The following is a 19,638-nucleotide window of genomic DNA, read 5'->3' as shown; positions in this document are numbered from 1 at the left end:
GTTTGTCATTACGGAGATATGTCACGTTTTTCTATTATTATATAAAAAACGAAAGAAATGTATATATAAACGAACAGAGAGAGAAACTAAACGTAAATGTTGCATTTTTTCCACATAATAAATCCCAAGCATTTGTGCTAAAACGAATTGCCCTAAAACATAGCTTAAACAACAATCAGCATTTTTGGACCAAAGTGCCAAGTATTGAAGCAATTCAATTGAAACGACGACCACTTAGTCATGTACAAACATTATTGAAAATATTCAGTAAAATCATTTAGTGCTCATTACATTAGGAGCCTATACAAGTATTTTAGTATTGTGAAAAGAGTACGATTTCTTTAGAAATTAAGACTAGAGAAAAAGTAGATGTTCGTTATTTCCCCTATAAATACATTAGGGCATTTATAAAAAACACAAAAAACTGAAAAGTAGAATTTATGAAAACTTAAAATTCTACACTGAAAGATGACTTTTCTTTTCTGAGGAACGAATTTTTAGACAATCAAAGTTTTTTTGGCTTAAAAAAAATAAAATAAAAAGTAGTAGAGACAATCGTTGAATCGCATATCTTAAATTTGGGTTTTATTTGGTCTAAGACAAAATACTTTATAAGAAAGGAGAATTTCGTTTGTCTGAAATTTCGTTCGTAAGGAAAGTATTTTTTCTGTGGTTGTCATAGATTTTATTATAATCTTGGAGAAAATCAAGTACACGTACTTAGATCAAAATAAATTAGTCCTATTCTGATATTATCCACAATTGATCAAAATTGACTAAACAATTTATTTCTGGAACCTCACCACCAGAAGCACTGAAAGAAGAGTTTTCTTTCCTGAGGAACGAAATTCTAGACAAGCAAAGTTTTCGATTGACGCTAAAAATTTTTCTTTAAATGTAAATAATAAAACAGATTGGAAAAAAAATGTGAATCGCTTGTCATAAACACTGGTTTACTTGGTCTAAAAGAAAATGCTATAGAAGAATAGAAGAAAGGAAAATTTCGTCTGTCCAAATTTCGTTCCGCAGTAACGAAATGATTTGTTTTTTTGATACAACAGAAAAATATTTCCATGGGAATTTGTACTTAAATCTTTCATAACAATAAAAATAATAATAAAACTTTTGGAAAACGAGTGTCGCAAATGTTGTTCTTTTGATACACCAAAAAAATAATACATTTATTTCACAAAAATTTTCCAAACACGAGATTCATAAATTATATGAAAACAATTCATAAAATAAAAAAAAAACAGGTTTTCATTGACTATGAATGTGTACATAATATGAATGGAATTTTTAATATTACAAATGAAGTGTACATATTTTTGTCATTGAAAAATATGTACCTTTACATAATATATACAAAAAACGTCATGCATTATATGTAACTTTTGTTTTAAAAATTTCCCCTGATTCCTAATGCCTGCATAATTGGTCAAAATGTATGAACCAATTTATTAAAACCCGCATTAAAGTCCAGCCAGCAAAGAACATAATTTTATAATATTTTATATTATTAATAAACATGAGCATCAACGCTTCCAGTTAATATTGTTGTTTCGTAAATTTTTTTTACAGCAATAAAAAATCTTCAAATCGCGACGGCGACTCTAACTGTACTGAAAAACTCAAACACATCAAACTCACGTGTTGCCTTCAAAATGTTATGTTTCGTTTTTTTTTTTGTCTCGTATTATATGCTTGTATTGTATACATATGAGAGTAACTTTAAGTTGTGGCTCTCTCACGCTAAGAGAAAACCAGTATTTTTTGATATATTAAGTAAAATTTCATTAATTCATTTCATTTATGAAACCGTCTCTATATATTATTAAAAGATTCATAATTTCATAACAAGTATTTATGAAAACAATATATTATGTAAGTGTACACATTTTTTATGAAGAAGTCCATAAATTTATAAAAATGTACAAATTAATGTACAAATTCATATTTTATTGTTTTGTGTGTACAAATGTTTGTTGTTTCTTTTCTTTGAAAACTTCTATCTCAAAAAAATTATCAATAACTCCAAACAATGTTCATGCATTATATGTAACTTTTGTTTTAAAAATTTCCCCTGCAGGCATTTCCTAATGCCTGCATAATTGGTCAAAATGTATGAACCCATTTATTAAAACCCACATTAAAGTCAAGCCAGCAAAGAACATAATTTTATAATATTTTATATTATTAATAAACATGAGCACCAACGCTTCCAGTTAATATTGTTGTTTCGTAAATTTTTTTTACATCAATAAAAAATCTTCAAATCGCGACGGCGACTCTAACTGTACTGAAAAACTCAAACACATCAAACTCACGTGTTGCCTTCAAAATGTTATGTTTCGTTTTTTTTTTGTCTCGTATTATATGCTTGTGTTGTACACATATGAGAGTAACTTTAAGTTGTGGCTCTCTCACGCTAAGAGAAAACCAGTATTTTTTGATATATTAAGTAAAATTTCATTAATTCATTTCATTTATGAAACCGTCTCTATATATTATTAAAAGATTCATAATTTCATAACAAGTATTTATGAAAACAATATATTATGTAAGTGTACACATTTTTTATGAAGAAGTCCATAAATTTATAAAAATGTACAAATTTATGTACAAATTCATATTTTATTTTTTTGTGTGTACAGATGTTTGTTTTTTCTTTTCTTTGAAAACTTCTATCTCAAAAAAAAAATTATCAATAACTCCAAACAATGTTCGTTGCTTCGGGAGGGCCGAAATTTTTTTTGAGTGCCTGGTACATTCATTAGGAAATACCTTGGAAATAAAGATTAATCCGAACATTTTTCAATCTAAGATATAATCCCCTTAAAAAAGAGCTTTATTGAGGTATACAATACCAACAAAAAATATGTTATGACTATAACATTGATAAGAAAAAATTTAGATATTAACAGTCATACACGAAAACATCGAAATACACGCGTGTAATGCATGGATTGCTCTCTAAATAAGACTGGAGGTTCGATCGGATAGAATCTTGGGTACCCTGCAAAATGGATCAGTAGCTCAAGACTTTAATACTTATGGTTTCATGAGGACAACTGATCAATGTTACACAGTTTATGGGTTGATTATTCTATACGCAGAGTTTTTTTTTCTATAGAAATAAAATTTTGACAAGATTTGCTATAGAAATAAAATTTTGACAAAATTTTCTATAGAAATAAAATAGAATAGAAATAAAATAAATTTTCTATAGAAATAAAATTTTGACAAAATTTCCTATAGAAATAAAGTTTAGACAAAAATGGGGTAATGTGTATCTGGCTCCAATTTTCCAACGTTACAAATTGAATGACAAAGTTGGTATACATTCCATGTTATAATAGAGGATTAAAAATTTTTAAAAATCCACAAAATGAAAAGTTACACCCCCTTTTCAATTAAAATTATTGCTTCTATACAATCCGAGAGATAGTTGAAGCGAGACAAGAGTTCCATACGTGGAGCATGGAGTTAAGGAAAAAAAACAGAAACTTTTTTTCTTGAAAACACATCCATTTCTCCCCCCTTTTCGGTTGGTGGTGGAGCACCTATTTTTTTTTCTTTGTTTTGGATTTCTTAAAGCTGATATTTGGCTACTGGTCTTACATTTATACGAAAACACCATAATCATGATGATGACGAGGGCAATGACGATGCGAGATGGTGAGATGACGACAATGTTGTAGACGGAACGTAAAACTCTTGAACGATTTCTTTTGGGGATTTTGCCTTAATTATCAGTGAAAAATTATACATAAAACTTGTTTCTCCATTATTTGTTAATGGAATTACCTTAAAAAAAAAAAAAAGAAAAAAATGTTACACATGCATGCGGTGGAAGAATACTCTCTTAAGTGGTGACTACCAGGGTGTTGGGCAGTCGACAGACAGACGGATAGACATAAGAGTAACAAACAACAGAAACAAACAAAAAAAGTTTCGGGCTACCACTTTATAACGTTACGCAGCATAAGATTCAGCAATATAAATAACCAAATGGGCCTGGTTGCCTGTCTGCATGGAGTTCTTTTTTTTTTTCTTCCATTTGCTTTGAATAGGTAGAAGTTGTGGCTCGTTTGCTAGTCCAATAATACCTCGCCGATTCGACTCCAGTCCATTCAAAACCACTCTAAAATACTTCGTTTTTTTTTTGTTTTACATCTCCCTTTGCACTATTATAAATGTGTTCCACTTCCGCTCACTTATAAGATATACAAAATTTTAACGAGTTTTTGCTTACCCCCAAATTATCATGATAAGGTACTTTTTGAATTGTCAGAAGAAGAAGAACAAAAAAAAAATAAAAATAAAAATTGTTAAAATGTTATGACATTAAATAGTCATTAATTTGGGACAATGGTTTTGGTATATCTTGATAGTATTGTTGTTGTTGTTGCACGTAATGAAAATTCATGTTTGTTGTGAATATGAGATGAGCATGTAACATATTCGGCTTGGGACCATAACACTCACTACAAATAAGAGGGAATGTTATGATCACGAAACAAACTTGTTTTCATTTTCTGAAATATAGGATAAAAACTTCGCTGTCATTGATTAAGTATCGTAATTAAAATTTAGAAAACTAAAATTTTTCGATGTTTGCAGAGGTCAAATTTTCGAATTTGAAAAAAATGACTTTCTCAAAAGGAGATTTGTCGGCTACGTAAAATTTTCATAATTTAGAAGAGTCCACTGTTCGACAGTTTCAAAATTTGCAAATTTCCATTCATTTATCCAATATTCGTGTTGAGATCTATTCACCAAGCTATTCAAGTTCAAGTTTAAAACTATAGCACACTCTTCTTTCTTAATTTCATAAAAAAAACTTTAACAAGAAATATTTGTTAAATATATATTTTCAAGAGGAACATATAAAATTAAAAAAAATATATATATCTCGCAGTCGGTAGGATTCGAACCTACGCTCCCAGAGGGAATCTGATTTCTAGTCAGACGCCTTAACCGCTCGGCCACGACTGCCATGCGAAAATTTTCGTATTAAGCAAAACAGCATGGACAACGATAGCATATCGTGGCCAATCCCAAGCAATCACTAACAACTCACCCATTAGTGTTTTGTCTGTCTGCCAGTATAAAAACCAAAAATTATCACCTGCATACAAGCGTATATAATCGAATTTTTAAATTTGTCAAAATGAAATATTGCGATTAAAGTAAAATTTAAAAAAAAAATGGAAAATATTTTCAAAATTCCCCATGAGATATACGTTTTAATCATTAGATAGGTATGTTGTTGTGTTTTTTTCCCCCTTCTACCCAAATTGCCAATTTCATTTTTGTATTTTTTAGTTTAAAAAATTCAATCTACTTTTTTTTGCTCGATTGCTTGTGTATGTGAGGCCCAAAACAACATAAAGTAGCGCCGCCATGCCATCCATACCACTGCCATCAACACATCACAAATTAAGAAAAATGTAAACTATTTTTTTCTCTTGGCATAACGTGAAAAATATTTTGGGTAAAAGCAAATTCCGAAGAAATTTTTAAATTAAACTTAAAAACAAATATTTGAAATTCTTTGGTGGGGGGAGGGGGGGATGGGTTAACAAAAAATTACACCCAAAGAAATTGCAATTTTTTAAAGTGAGTATTAGAAGTATTGCCAATATTGGGGATTTTTCACCCAATTGGGGATTTTTCACCCAATTGGGGATTTTTCACCCAATTGGGGATATTTTTTTCGTGAATGGGGACGAAATTTTTGAGTTGGGAACTGGGGGATTTGGTGGAGGATATTCATAAATTTGGGGATTTTTTCGAAATCGGTTTAGTATAATAAATCAGGTTTCTTGAAATTCTTTTTATTAAAAAAGAAGCACAGCGAATCGTTAAAATTTAAAAAAAGAAAATTTTACTTCTCTGTATTCCATGGTAGATATTAGGGTGGAAATGGAACATTTAGTCTCCCAGCAAAAAAATTTGGAAGTTCTTCCAAAGGCACAACTTTAAAAGCACTTCCAGAAGATGTACTCCCAATGATGTTCCTTATTTTAACTACACAGGAATTTCTTTTCGTTCATTTTTTTTATAACATGTTTTTTCACATTTTTAATATGTAATTTTAACTTTTTTTTGTTTCAAATAGGTTAAAAATAGAGTAAAGGTGATACGGTCAAAATTTGGTCAATACAAACTTGACGTATTTCTTTCAATTTTGCATTTAAAAAACCTGAACACCCCTCATTTTGAAGGTGTGTGTGTGTAGAATGTTGCTCCTATTTTGATTTTGGAATTCACTCTTTAGTTGTCAAAATGCCGTCCAAGCAAGAAGAGCAGCGTATCAAAATTTTGCTCGCGCATCGCGAAAATCCGAGCTACTCGCACGCAAAGCTGGCAAAATCGCTAAAAGTTGCCAAATCAACCGTTACAAATGTAATTAAAGTGTTCGGGGAACGTTTGTCGACAGCCAGGAAGTCTGGATCGAAAACCGGAAGCCGCTGAGACGACAAAGAGAGTTGCCGGTAGTTTCAAGCTAAACCCTAACCTCTCTCTCCGAGATGCCGCAAATAAGCTGGGTGTATCGTCTACAACCGTGCATCGAGCCAAAAAACGAGCCGGACTATCGACTTACAAGAAGGTAGTGACTCCAAATCGCGATGATAAACAAAATACGACGGCCAAAGCGCGATCCCGGAGGCTGTACACGACGATGCTGACGAAGTTTGACTGCGTGGTAATGGACGACGAAACATACGTCAACGCCGACTACAAGCAGCTTCCGGGACAGGAGTTTTATACGGCAAAAGCAAGGGGAAAGGTAGCAGATATTTTCAAGCACATACAACTGTCAAAGTTCGCAAAGAAATATCTGGTTTGGCAAGCCATCTGTACCTGTGGCTTGAAAAGCAGCATTTTCATAGCTTCCGGGACTGTCAACCAAGAAATGTTCGTGAAAGAGTGTTTGAATAAACGTCTGCTGCCTTTTCTGAAGAAACACGGTTGTTCCGTACTGTTTTAGCCGGATTTGGCATCTTGCCATTACGGTAAAAAGGCCATGGAGTGGTACGCCGCCAACAACGTGCAGGTGGTTCCCAAGGACAAGAACCCTCCCAACACGCCAGAGCTCCGCCCAATTGAGAAATACTGGGCTATTGTAAAGCGGAACCTAAAGACCAAAAAAACTGCTAAGGACGAGCAGCAGTTCAAGGCAAACTGGCTTTCTGCGGCGAAGAAGGTAGACAAGGTGGCTGTACAAAATCTGATGGCAGGTGTCAAGCGTGAGGCCCGGCAATTCGGATTTGGAAAAGCGAAAGCCTAACTGAATATTTTTCCTGAATTTTATACTAATTGAACTTGATCCAAAATAAACATTCTCATTACATTTTTGGAGACGCGTTTTTTGCTGGATCTAGAAATTGACACAGGGTTTTATTTTGGGCGCTCAAACACTAATTTATAATTTTGCTCAGCATGACTAAGTCAATTTTCTAAAATTGTGAAATCATTTCGTAGGGACTCGGGTCCCTCATCATTTTTATCAGAATGAAGAATTTTTTGCTCGAGTATTTAGGAGAACATTTTCGTTCATATATACACGGTGACCGAACACGCATTTTCAATTTGGAAGGCGATCATCGCTCTTCTGGTATGACAAAAATGTTACATTTTTTGTTTTTACTAATATTCTTTACTTTTCACAATAACTTGTCAAAAATGTATTGGGCATTTTGGTGAGGAATTTTAATTTAAATTGGGGATTTTTGGGGACAAAGACGTTTTGATTTGGGGAAAAGAGCCAGAAAAATACTGGCAACCCTGAGTATTAGACAAACAAAGCTTTATTCACAGAAAAATATTTCATGAAAAATTTTCCAATTAATTGAGATTTAAAAAATATTCAATTAAAAATTTAATTGATTCAACAATTTTTAATTGAAACAGAAATCAATCACAAAAATTAATAGTATCAATTATTTTTTTAATTGGATCAATTAATTTTTTAACTGATACTATCATTTCTATGATTGAAGACATTTCAATTAAAAAAATAATTGGATCAATCAATTGTGTTATGTTGGTGTATTGGCAACTTATTAATTCAGACTCACCTAGAATATCCACAGCCCATTGTGATAACTTAGGTCTTATCAATGATTTTCTTTGGCCCAATTAAGTATAGAAATTGACATATGTTGAGGCTACATTAAATTCCGTAGCTACATTGAAAAAAATATTGACCTAATATGAAAAATTAATTTAGGACACGCAATTTACACAATATTAATGACAACCCAGCAAAAAAAACCTCGCCAAAAAAGTAATGAAAATGTTCTTTTTGGATCCAGAAGTGGTGCAAAATTGACGCAGAAGCGATGAATTTAACATGGGCTTGTCATAGGACGGAAGTCCTCCATTTCAACAGCCGTTGCACTGAATTTGCATCACTTCTTAGGTGTGCTCCGAATTCAATGTTTTGGATGTAAATAAAAAAATTCTGTAATATTTTTATTAATTTTTAATTTTAATTTTTAATGGATTCTAACGCTTCTCGGAAACGTTTGACCTCAAATATTTTTAAAAATTCACAATTTTTTCAGATTGGATTTAGCATTTTTTTCGACAAAATTTAAGTAATTTGTACCATTTTATGAATTCATACTCTGTTTTTAACATACTTTAAACAAAAAAAGTTAAAATTACCCATTAAAAGTATGAAAAAACCAAGTTATAAAAAATTTAATTAAAATAACGTCCTGGGTAGTTTAAATAAAGAACATCATAGGGAGTGCATCTTCTGGAACTGCTTTTAAAGTTGTGCCTTTGGAAGAACTTCCAAATTTTTTTGCTGGGAAATTACTTTAAATTAAAGAATTTAAGGCCGACACACAATAAACACGCCGCTTAGTTCTTCGCTATATCCTTTGCTTTGAAAAAAGTTGAAGCACACGTAATTATATGAGCCTGCACACAATAAATATAAGCTTGGCGCCGAAGCTTCAAAAAAAAGATTAAAATATTTTAACTTTTTGGGCTTTGGTAGGCTGTTTTGTTTTTGACATTAAAAACATTTGTAGCTTCCAGGTTTGTAATTGAAAATACAAATTTGTTTATATTTATGAAGCGAGCATTGCGCTTTTCTATGTGTGTTGGAAAAAATAAAGCCGCTATAAAGCAAAGCAAAAAGCTAAAGCATGTGTCTGATTTCTTTCATTGTGTTTCGGCCTTTATATCTTTTTAATCAAGAATATTTTTCTCTGCATTAAAAAAATGTTCCTTATTTCAAAGGCATTTTGTTTAAATATAAAGACACAAATTTCAATGAAAAATTCTTAAATTAAAATATATTTATATCAACACATTTTTTATTCTAATATGTGGAGTATTGCAGAAGTCGAATTAGGTCAAATCGACTCAGAATTTTATAACGATCAAGACTATACATATATTTTATGGGAAAATGGAGGTATACTGTTGGTGAAGGGTAAAAAATAATTTACATAACATTTAAAAGCCCTTCTATTTATTTTTGATGCAATTCTCTGATGAAACAAAAAATGCAACTGGAATTAAAAATAAAAAAATCATAGGATTTCATTACTCTATTTTTTTTTTTGTTTTGCTTTATGGCATTCAATTATGTCAGCATCATATGCATACTCATTTTGCAAATTGAAATAAATCCACGTAGTAGTAGATGGCAATGCAAAATCATTGAGTCCAGAAAAAAAACTAAAACACACACAAACAATGGGGTCATATAGCGGGGTACTTTGGCAAATTCTATTGTAATTTCAGTTAGAAGCACATCCCAAAGTCAATAGAAAAATGGGTGAAATCTAATATTACCTCATACGATGTTGGCCCTCTGACACTGAAAAAAAAAATCGAACCAGTTAGCTTCTATTTAAAGGGTTTTAATATTTCATTCAGTGTCTGTCCACGGGAGAATTTCGATCGGGAATTCAATTGATATTATTCTGAAAAAAGAACTTGCCCATTTCCAAAGTTGTTGTTTCTACACTAATAATATTTGTATTGTTTCCTTGCCAAAGCTGCCGATAAGGATAATACACCAAGTATGCATTTAAGACTGAATTAATTTTTAAAATTCAGTTTTGCATCTTTATACTCGGAAGCAAATTTCAATTTTTTCCTTTTTCTGTTTTTTTTTTTTATCATGTACTATCAAAGTCCTTTATTATTCAATTAGTTCTTAGATGTCACAATTTCAACTCCAAAATTTAGTCGATTAATCCCAAAACACAAACAATAAGGCACCTAATTTTTCAACAATGTCAGACTTATCCACAATCAAGAGTGGGACCTTTAGTGTGGGACACAGCATACAAACATGGTAGAAATTTTTTCTTTGATCCCGATAATTTGGTAGAACACGTACAATGTTGAATTGAAAAATTGGCTAGTATTGTATTGATATGGCATTAGACCATTGCTTCTATTTCGCATGTATGGCTATGGATTACGGAGGTCGTGTGGAATTATTGAATTACATTCTTAAGAAATAAAGGCGGGCAAACATTTTGGAATATGTGCAAATATTTATAAAACCAAAACGCAAATATCACCCAATGCAGTATTCTTTTCAATTAATTTTATTCGAAGAAAAGACAAAATTGACTTTACACATATGGCAAAATATTCATGTTTTGTGTGATAATTTTTCTATGTGCCTTTCTTCAATTTCAATATTTAGCCTCAGACAATTAATGGATATTCTTCACGTAATTGTCACGGTATTTTCACAAGTGCTGAATGAGACAGGAGCATTAAATAATTGGAGGCATAGATCATTTTGAAATTATTCTGCAATATTTTGTGAAACAAATGAAGTTCGCTTTTTTAAAGCTAAAGCATGGAAGACAAGGAAAAATCTTCAAAAGCTCTTAAAATCTCATTATGGTTTAGGTAAATGCCTAATACGATTACAGCTTAATGCTTCCAAGAGTTGTATGATGACAAATTTTGTTATATTATCCCGCTCCACCCCTTCATACGGTGGAGGACATCAAAATACAAAACTTAGTGGGGAATGTTGTGCGTTGGCGGAAATTTGCTGCATTTCTTTTGGCCTTTCCAATGTACAACAGCTCTGTGTCCCCATTGCCGAGAAAGACATGTAATAATAAAATCAAATTATTCACATTCCATAACTGACAATGATAACGATCCCTGTGGAGGTGATGTAAAATGGAGTGATGCCACTTAAGTTTCATTTAGGAATGTGGGCCTACTAAAATCGAAAATATTTATGACCCTGTGTTGGCAACCATGTAATACCACTTTATTCAGATACATTCCCATTAGGAGCTTGGAATGTCATGTTGTGTCAACAACTGATGTAAATATATACTTGTGCAAATTCATAAAAAAATAAGACAACAAAACAAATGCTTGGAGCGATTTAACCGATTGGAATGTAAATGAATCATTAATCCTATACACACAACACTCCTTCATAAATACTTATGAACTTCCCACAGTGACATTTTTGCGATTTATATTCACATATTCAGAGAGGAAATTAAACGAAATGAAATTTCAGGAATAAACGAAAGTCCAAAGTGGGTCTGAGGCGACTACACATTTATCCTAAAACCAAAAAAAATTTGGTTTCTTTTTTTTTTAATATTTTGAAGCACAATAAAGAGAACTAAGGCGGATATGAAAAATTCCGAAATTTTTTAAAAAAATTTTGTCAACACTTTATTTCAATAGAAAATTTTGTCAAAATTTTATTTCTTTAGAACTTTTTTTTTTAATTTTATTTCTATAGTAAATTTTTTCAAAACTTTATTTCGTATAAAAAATTTTGTCAAAATTTTAATTCTATAGAAAATTTTGTCAAAATGTTATTTCTTTGGAAAATGTTGTCAAAATTTTATTTCTATAGAAAATTTTCTTTAAATTTTATTTCTATAGAAAATTTTGTAAAAATTTTATTTCCATAGAAACTTTTGTCAAAATTTTATTTCCATAGAAACTTTTGTCACAATTTTATTTCCATAGAAACTTTTGTCAAAATTTTATTTATTTATTTTATTTTTTTTATTTCTATAGAAAATTTTTTCAAAATTTTATTTCTATAGAAAATTTTGTCAAAATGTTATTTCTATAGAAAATTTTATTTCTTTGGAAATTTTTGTCAAAATGTTGTCAACATTTCTATAGAAATTGTTTTCAAAATTTTACTTCTATAAAAAAATTTTTCAAAATGTTATTTCTTTGGAAAATTTTGGCAAAATTTTATTTCTATAGAAAATTTTCTCTACATTTTATTTCTATAGAAAATTTTGTCAAAATTTGATTTCTATAGAAAATTTTGTCAAACATTTTATTTCTATAGAAAATTTTGTCAAACATTTTATTTCTATAGAAAATTTTGTCAAAATTTTATTTCTAAAGGAAATTTTGTCAATATTTTATTTCTATAGGAAATTTTGTCAATATTTTATTTCTATAGGAAATTTTATTTCTATAGAAAATTTTTTCAAAATTTTATTTCTATAGAAAATTTTGTCAAAATTTTATTTATATAGAAAATTTTCTCAAAATTTTATTTCTATAGAAAATTTTGTTTCTATAGAAAATTTTGTCAAAATTTTATTTCTATTGAAAATTATTTTTATAAAAAAATTGTGAAGAAACTCTTAGTTGGAGAGGAATATTCTGCAAAATCTGCCATAACATCAGGAATTCTACCAATATACCATTTTTGGTAGAATTCTACCAACTGTGGCAACCTTCCCCAGAAGTCCAGTTAAGTCTTAGAGGGTTAATAGCCAACTGTCATTTAATGTATAAAATATTCTTTTGAAAACAATTTCACCATTATGAATGGCTATTGAGAGGAAATTAATTTTATTTCAAACAATGCGCCCCATAAATTCAATCCCAAAAATACTTAGCGATTAACGAGATATATGTGTGTTGTATAAAATAAAAATTCTTTATAAAAACAAAACAAAAATAAATTCCCCAAATAACATAACAAGATGTGGTTAACCCAAAAACATATATTGCACATTCAAATAATAGATGAGTTTTTCTGAAAAAAATAAACACCTCTTCCGATGATACGTATACACAGAAAAAAAAATTGTTTCGTTAATCTGGAAATTAGTTTTTGTGTAAACTTCTTGCATCGCAGAAATGGTAGTATCAAAATACCAACGTCTATTAAAAATTAGGTCATGTAATTATTTTTTGTGATTGATTTTTGTTTTAAATAAAAAATTCAATTAAAAATTAGTTGATTCAAATGCATCTTTAAAGGAATATTCCTTAAAACTATATTTAAATTTTAATTAGAAAAACAAAAGTCTATGCACAATTAAGTCATAATTACAAATAGATTAAATTACATGAAAGTTGTACACTTATAGAAAAAGGTCTACAAAATACAAAAAATAGTAGTTAATTTTTAATAAAATTTCAGGAACTGATGGTCTAGCGAACAATTAAAAGACAAGAAACAAAAATAGTTTTTGTATAATCCGGTCCTATAGTATTCAAAAAAAGCTTTTAAATACAACCATCTGGAGAAGAATTCAGACATTTTTTTATTGCGTTACGATAGCCTCTATATAGACATCTTTATTTTTTCTTTTTCGTAGATATGTCTGCTATGTCTACTTACAAATTTCTTTGGGTGTTGTGTTTTTCTCTTTATAGCCACATTATTCAACTACCCCATGAGTGATTATACTGAGAATTTAGTTTGTTTTTATTTGGATTATTATTTCAAAGAAAAATAAATTTTAAAGATTTTTCATTAGTTCTTCTAGTGACCGTTCGCCTTGCCCTATTCGCTGTGAGTGTCAAATACAAAAAATCACCTTTTCTGACATTTAACAAAACGGACAATATGCACAAAATTCTTGTTAAAAGAATGTCAAGTATTTTGCATGACATCTTTTACAAGTATCTTCTTGCGTTCTCCAAAAGCAAAAAAAAAACACACGATAATAACATAGTGGGGCTACCAGTCAAATATCAAAAGTATCAAATGTCTTTTCTTTGGAATTTTCAAAGCATACATGATGAGTGTTTTTCTTCTTCTAGATCTCATGTAGTTTATGATGGCCATATGTTATCAAGAAACTATGGATTCATATACAACAACTACTGTGACTAATGTTAAAAACATTATTATTTCAATTTCTGGAGCCATTGTTTTGTAAATGTTGGGGTAATTAAATGGAAATGGCCGTAAATACATTGTGTCATGATGAGCTTGACATGGTCTAGAACAATGGACAGATATAAAGGGTTCTTTGAACTATAGGTCGAATGGGAGATATTAAGGTAACACTTAAGAGATGTGTTCCATGCTAAATAATTAATGTCCATGTTTCGGATATGTTGCTGTTTTTTTAATAAAATGACACCACGAGTATGAATTATAAACGGACCGATAAGAGTATAACAACAGAAGCAAATTATGCGAACAATTTTAAAATAAATTGCTCTTTGTAATGTATGCTTTTCAAAAAGTTCTTTGGAGCAAAATATTAAAAATTTGTAGATACTACGATAAATTCATCAACAAATTTGAATAATAATGTCTCAATGATTTAATATAAAAAAGGCATAATTTTCAAATCCATTTTTTGGTTTCTTCTGGAAAAAAATATCAAATTTTTTTTTCCTTTTTTATATTAAGCCTTTTTTATATTAAGCCAACGATCATCCCATTGGCATTTCTTAATGCCAAATAGCATCCAATGTTCTAGAAAGATGCACTGGAAGTTGCCGATGTATTTCAATAGTTTGTTATACGGGACTATTAAAATTTACATATCTATTGACCCTCTACAGTTCATTCTTTTTGGGATTTAAAAGTAACTTCAGATTGTAATTCCCAAGTAAAATGGGACATGACATATCAAAAGATTTATTTATATGGAATGTCACTCGATGTTTGATCTTTAGGATCTTGACAGATCATTTTAGATCCGATTCAGAATCTGAAGTTCTTTTAGGGTCAGACACCGAAGAGTCGAAGATTCACACATGAGTGAATTTTATGTAGACGGCAATTTCCCAATCTTCCCAATGAACCCCCCAACTTATGACTTACAACCTATGCTTTTAATATCAGGGATTTATGAACGATAAAGCGATGTTATTAAAATATTAGTTTCCCTCAAAATTCAAACGTATGGATGGGAAATTCGATTTTTTTTAATCGTTCATATGATTAATTTATTTATTTTCGGTTCGGTCAAACTAGGCAAATATTTGACAAAAATAAAAAAAAAATCATCACCTCATCGAAGCCAGCAAACAAATTTAGCTCATATTGGATATATATCGTCATGGTAGGAGCGAGTTCCAAAAACTGTATCCAGGTATTTCCCGGAAAAATGTTTGACACTCATTTTGGTCAAATATTTGCTTAGTTTGACTATACCCTTCTTTAAATTATTAAAATGGATTAATTTTTACGTAATACGCTTACAAATTTTCCTATACATATAAAATAAAAGTTTATTTTTATTTATATTATATAAATAAAAAAATAAAATAATTTTGGATTAAAATGTATTAGCGGTTCGAAAACGTATGTTGTTAGCACCTATATTTCCTGTATATTTTCATAATTCATTATGATTGTAAATATATAAATAACTAAAAATTGTTAGATATAAATTTTATTGTATATATAGACCATTGTAACAAAATGTTAGTGTTATTGCAACTACAAGAATGAGGGTTTACTTGCAAAATAAAATTATGTTGCATACTTTTAGGATGCAATACAATATACCTACGTTAAGTATTATTTAAAATGTATGATCATATTTACCATTATCCTGTTGTACCATGGTAGCAGCACGTGATAAAACATCCAAAGCAGATTCCATTTCTATGATGAGGTATTAAGAAGTGTTTGTTCGTTGTGTTACTTGCTCTGTAATTTCTTTGTCTTATATAAAAACTTAATTGCTTGAATTCAATATGAAATTTTTCTTTTGGTTAATTCTTTTATAAAATTTTATTGTTTTCTTTTAGTATAAACAAGTCTTTGGCTCCTTTTGCTTGTTTCCCTCATTTGTTGGGATGGAGGGCGATTTAGATGATTGTGATGACGATGAAGAACAACGCGCACTCATATGAAACGATAAACGAGTATCGTTGGATACACTTTTGTTGCCTTAAACCGTCGTCTAAATGTCTGCCAATTTCTGAGCAGTTGTTGTTTTCCCGTTTTATTAAATCTTTTTTTTTCACCAAGTAGTATTTGTGTATATATGTGTATATTTCTTTTGGTGTTTTTTTTTATTTTTATTTTTTGCTTTCACCGAGACACTGATAGTGTGGGAGGAGATGAACCAGCCACATTAACACACAAAAATGGAATTACACCAAAAATCAACTTTGATTTCTGATTAGAGTTGATTTTTTTTTTTGTAAAGTTATAATAACAAAAAAAATGTTAATCCGCACGATATATTTCAAACTAACCACGATAAAACACTGAAGTCGTTGAGAGTTGCATGAGTGACTCTGTTATTTCACCAGTAAAGGCCAGCAAAAGCATTAACAGACAGCCGAGGAGCGAATATTTGATGTTACTTCACAATTATTCATCCACAGCAGAGATGCAGCGATAAAAATAATCATCCAAATGAACAGCGGTACGATTTTAAAATGGACAACGGCCTACAAGAGATGAAAGAAATATACAATAAATTCCACTATTACCATCAGGATTTTTTGCATTGTCTAAAGGAAACTTTAATAATAGTTTTACATGAAAGCGAATTAAATTTAGCGATCACTGTTGGTAGTTAGAGTAGAGTTCCTTCTTATGCTGGATGGGTAGTGTTATTTGGTCGTTCAATGGTGCTGGGATGCAACAGAGCACAAAAAAAACGACGAAATACTATAAGAAAACAGACGAACGTAATAAACGAAGGAGAAACTTAAAAAAATGCCACAAACCGGCAAACATTTCAGCAGCAAGAACAAGAAACGCGGCTCAACGATGACTTTGCAACAGCACTCTTTGAAGAAAGCACCAAAAGTAAAACAATCCAACAGCATACGAAAAGATGTGGAAGCAAAAACAGAACATACACATTACCCAAAATACAAGGAAATATGTGCAAAAGTTCGGCGAGATCGACATTTATAGGTACCCTCTGAATTATTTATAGAGTAATGAGAGCCAAATACTGTTGTAATGCAACTATGACTTCGCATCACCTCTTTTTAAAAAGTTTCAGACTGTAAATTGAATTGATCTATACTCACAAAATTTTTTTCTGATTCAAAACCGAAATTAATTGATCCAATTAATTGATCTATTAAAAAAATTGTTGAATATTTTTTATAACTCAATTAAAACTTTAAATGGAAAATTTTTCGTGAATTTTTTTCTGGGTAGAAGTCTAGAATCTGGTGGCCTATAATAGGCTATCTACAAAGGTGTATTATCCGATTTGTCCCCGATGTTTATTATATTTCGTGCATATGTTGTGAACCACTTTAGAGGACCCAAATAAACAGATTCCACAGATTACGAGGAAAGTGGATTGTATAAAATTTCATGCCATAGGGAAGTTACGATGTAAAATTTGGAGATGATTTGGGTAACAGTATCATATTACATACGGAAACTATAACAGATAATTATTACATATTTTTTGTGTATGTGAAAAATAAAATCTATGAAGAAAATTTCAAGGAAAGCGAGCCTCCTAAGTGAGGACCTATATATATGGCATATATTATGCTCATAAGCCCAAAAAAGGTGTGAAGAAATCGAAACCAGTGACAGACCTATTCGCTATTCGAAATTTGCTTTAAATTTAAATATTAAATAAATGTTAGGTCCAACCAAAATACCTCCATTATCATCGAAAAAAAAACCTTTTTTTACTTTAAAAGTTTCACAAAAATATTTATATATGTTACAAACGTATCGAATGATCGACATATCACCTTTTCTATGGTACAGGGTATACAAACGTAAACTCAAGGAAATGTCAGACCAGCGCAAAAACCGATGAAGTTGGGTTTGCTTTTTTAGAAGTCAGTAGGAGAGAACCAAAGGAGTCTGCAGATATACCCTGAAGACTACAGCGGTTATATATAGAGCCCCATATGGCAAAATAACTTGTTGTTGTTTGTTGCATTGATGATGGACGATGGTGAGACGAAGGTGGGATTTATGTGTGGTTAAAAAGGCGAACATTGATTATGGTGGTGTTTTATTTTCAGATCGAAGCCATCGTCATTCCCTCCTATGGGCAAAGGAGTGTGTTGTTAAAGAGTAAGGGAACGAATAGACTCACGAAACAACAAGTCAGGCAGCTGTTTAAAACGTTTGGCGATTTCTGTGGGATGTCATGATGTGATGGTGGCGTGCTGGTGTGGTGTGCAGTATGTAAACTGCCATGCTGACCAAATCGATGGATGGATACAAAACGAAGTTAATAGTGGAGAAGTACCAAACTTGGACAGGTTTCGATACAACTAAGAAAAAGAGTGTACAGAGTGCTTGGTAAAATAAAAGAGAAATTGCAATAGAAGCCAGTACTTAACAACTAAAGTAGTGCCTGCTTTCAATATCAACAACAAAAATAGTAGAGCACACAGTCAAAAGATACGACAGAGCTACCGGTAGCAACAATTAAAGAAACATTTTGATTGTTTTTTTTCTTTCTTGCTAAATGGTTTCTATTACAAATCGCCGTTGGTCGTCTTGAATATGTTACGAAATCTCGAATAATCTTCACAGGAAACAAAATTGAAAATTGTACTTTTATGACCACATATATACATATATATATATATATATTTTATTTAAACAATCCAGTTCAATTGTCACACTCACACACATACGGTATGAATCTTTCTTTTTTTTGGCTGCGAAATCAATTCATATGTACCTTTTTCCGATTAGGAGGCACCAGCTATTCAAACATTTTCCCAAACGATGTCCATACATACACGCACGCACTCACAGGGTGTAATAATTTCATGAGCAAATTAAATAAAATAAATAATTTCTACAAATTCTTTCACAAAAACTTCATCGCGCGATTGGAATGCGAGGAATTTTATGACGTTTGAGATTTATTGTTGTACAGCGAGAGGATTGAATTGTCAAATGTGAAATAGACAGTGCTAAGAAAACCAGCTGACTTACGAATGGGAGATAAATTCATACAAATCAGATAATTAGAAACGCGTTAAACTACATGGGTACTACACACTTTATGATGTGGCATTTTGCAATATGCAGAAATTGCACCTCTCGGGCAATTTGAGTCATATATATGAAATACATGGCTATTTTTGATTCACGATCATTTATGAAGATGTTGTTATCAATTCTTTACATTTAATTTGTTGTTTCAAAGGAAACAACTTTTTAAACACACAAAAGCGCTTGTTTTGAACGCCGCTTTAAGTTGTTAATAAAGAATTTTACAATGTGACCGAACGCTAAGAATTATCGAAGGTTTGGTTAGGTTGTAGAGGATGACATCAATTTTTGTGTTGAAATAAGTAAAATATCGATAAATGTGTTATCGATCCCATTAACAAGCAACGGTATCGAAAATGTCTTCGAACATAACTTATATTATGGCCAATATCTGGGATATGTCCGACACCAGCACTCTC

General features: G+C 30.9%; 1 protein-coding gene and 1 non-coding gene across 2 annotated transcripts in view; both read right to left on the bottom strand.

The window, feature by feature from the left end:
• The window catches only part of Tgi (Tondu-domain-containing Growth Inhibitor), a 62,781-nt gene extending 43,676 nt beyond the window's left edge, over positions 1–19,105 (bottom strand). Inside the window, exons 1-2 of the mRNA XM_075303840.1 lie at positions 18,900–19,105; positions 15,809–16,665 (exon numbers count right to left, since the gene is read on the bottom strand). Coding sequence (XP_075159955.1) covers positions 15,809–15,866 — 58 coding nt within the window. The 5' untranslated portion in view covers positions 15,867–16,665; positions 18,900–19,105. The remainder of the gene's footprint in view (positions 1–15,808; positions 16,666–18,899) is intronic.
• TRNAS-AGA (transfer RNA serine (anticodon AGA)) lies at positions 4,917–4,998 on the bottom strand. The gene has a single exon. It is a non-coding gene; the product is annotated as a tRNA-Ser (tRNA).
• Positions 19,106–19,638: the final 533 nt, after the last annotated feature.

This window comes from Haematobia irritans, chromosome 4 (assembly GCF_050003625.1).
Source record: "Haematobia irritans isolate KBUSLIRL chromosome 4, ASM5000362v1, whole genome shotgun sequence".
Taxonomy (NCBI): Eukaryota; Metazoa; Arthropoda; class Insecta; order Diptera; family Muscidae; genus Haematobia; species Haematobia irritans.
This window is presented reverse-complemented; position numbering and strand designations above follow the sequence as displayed.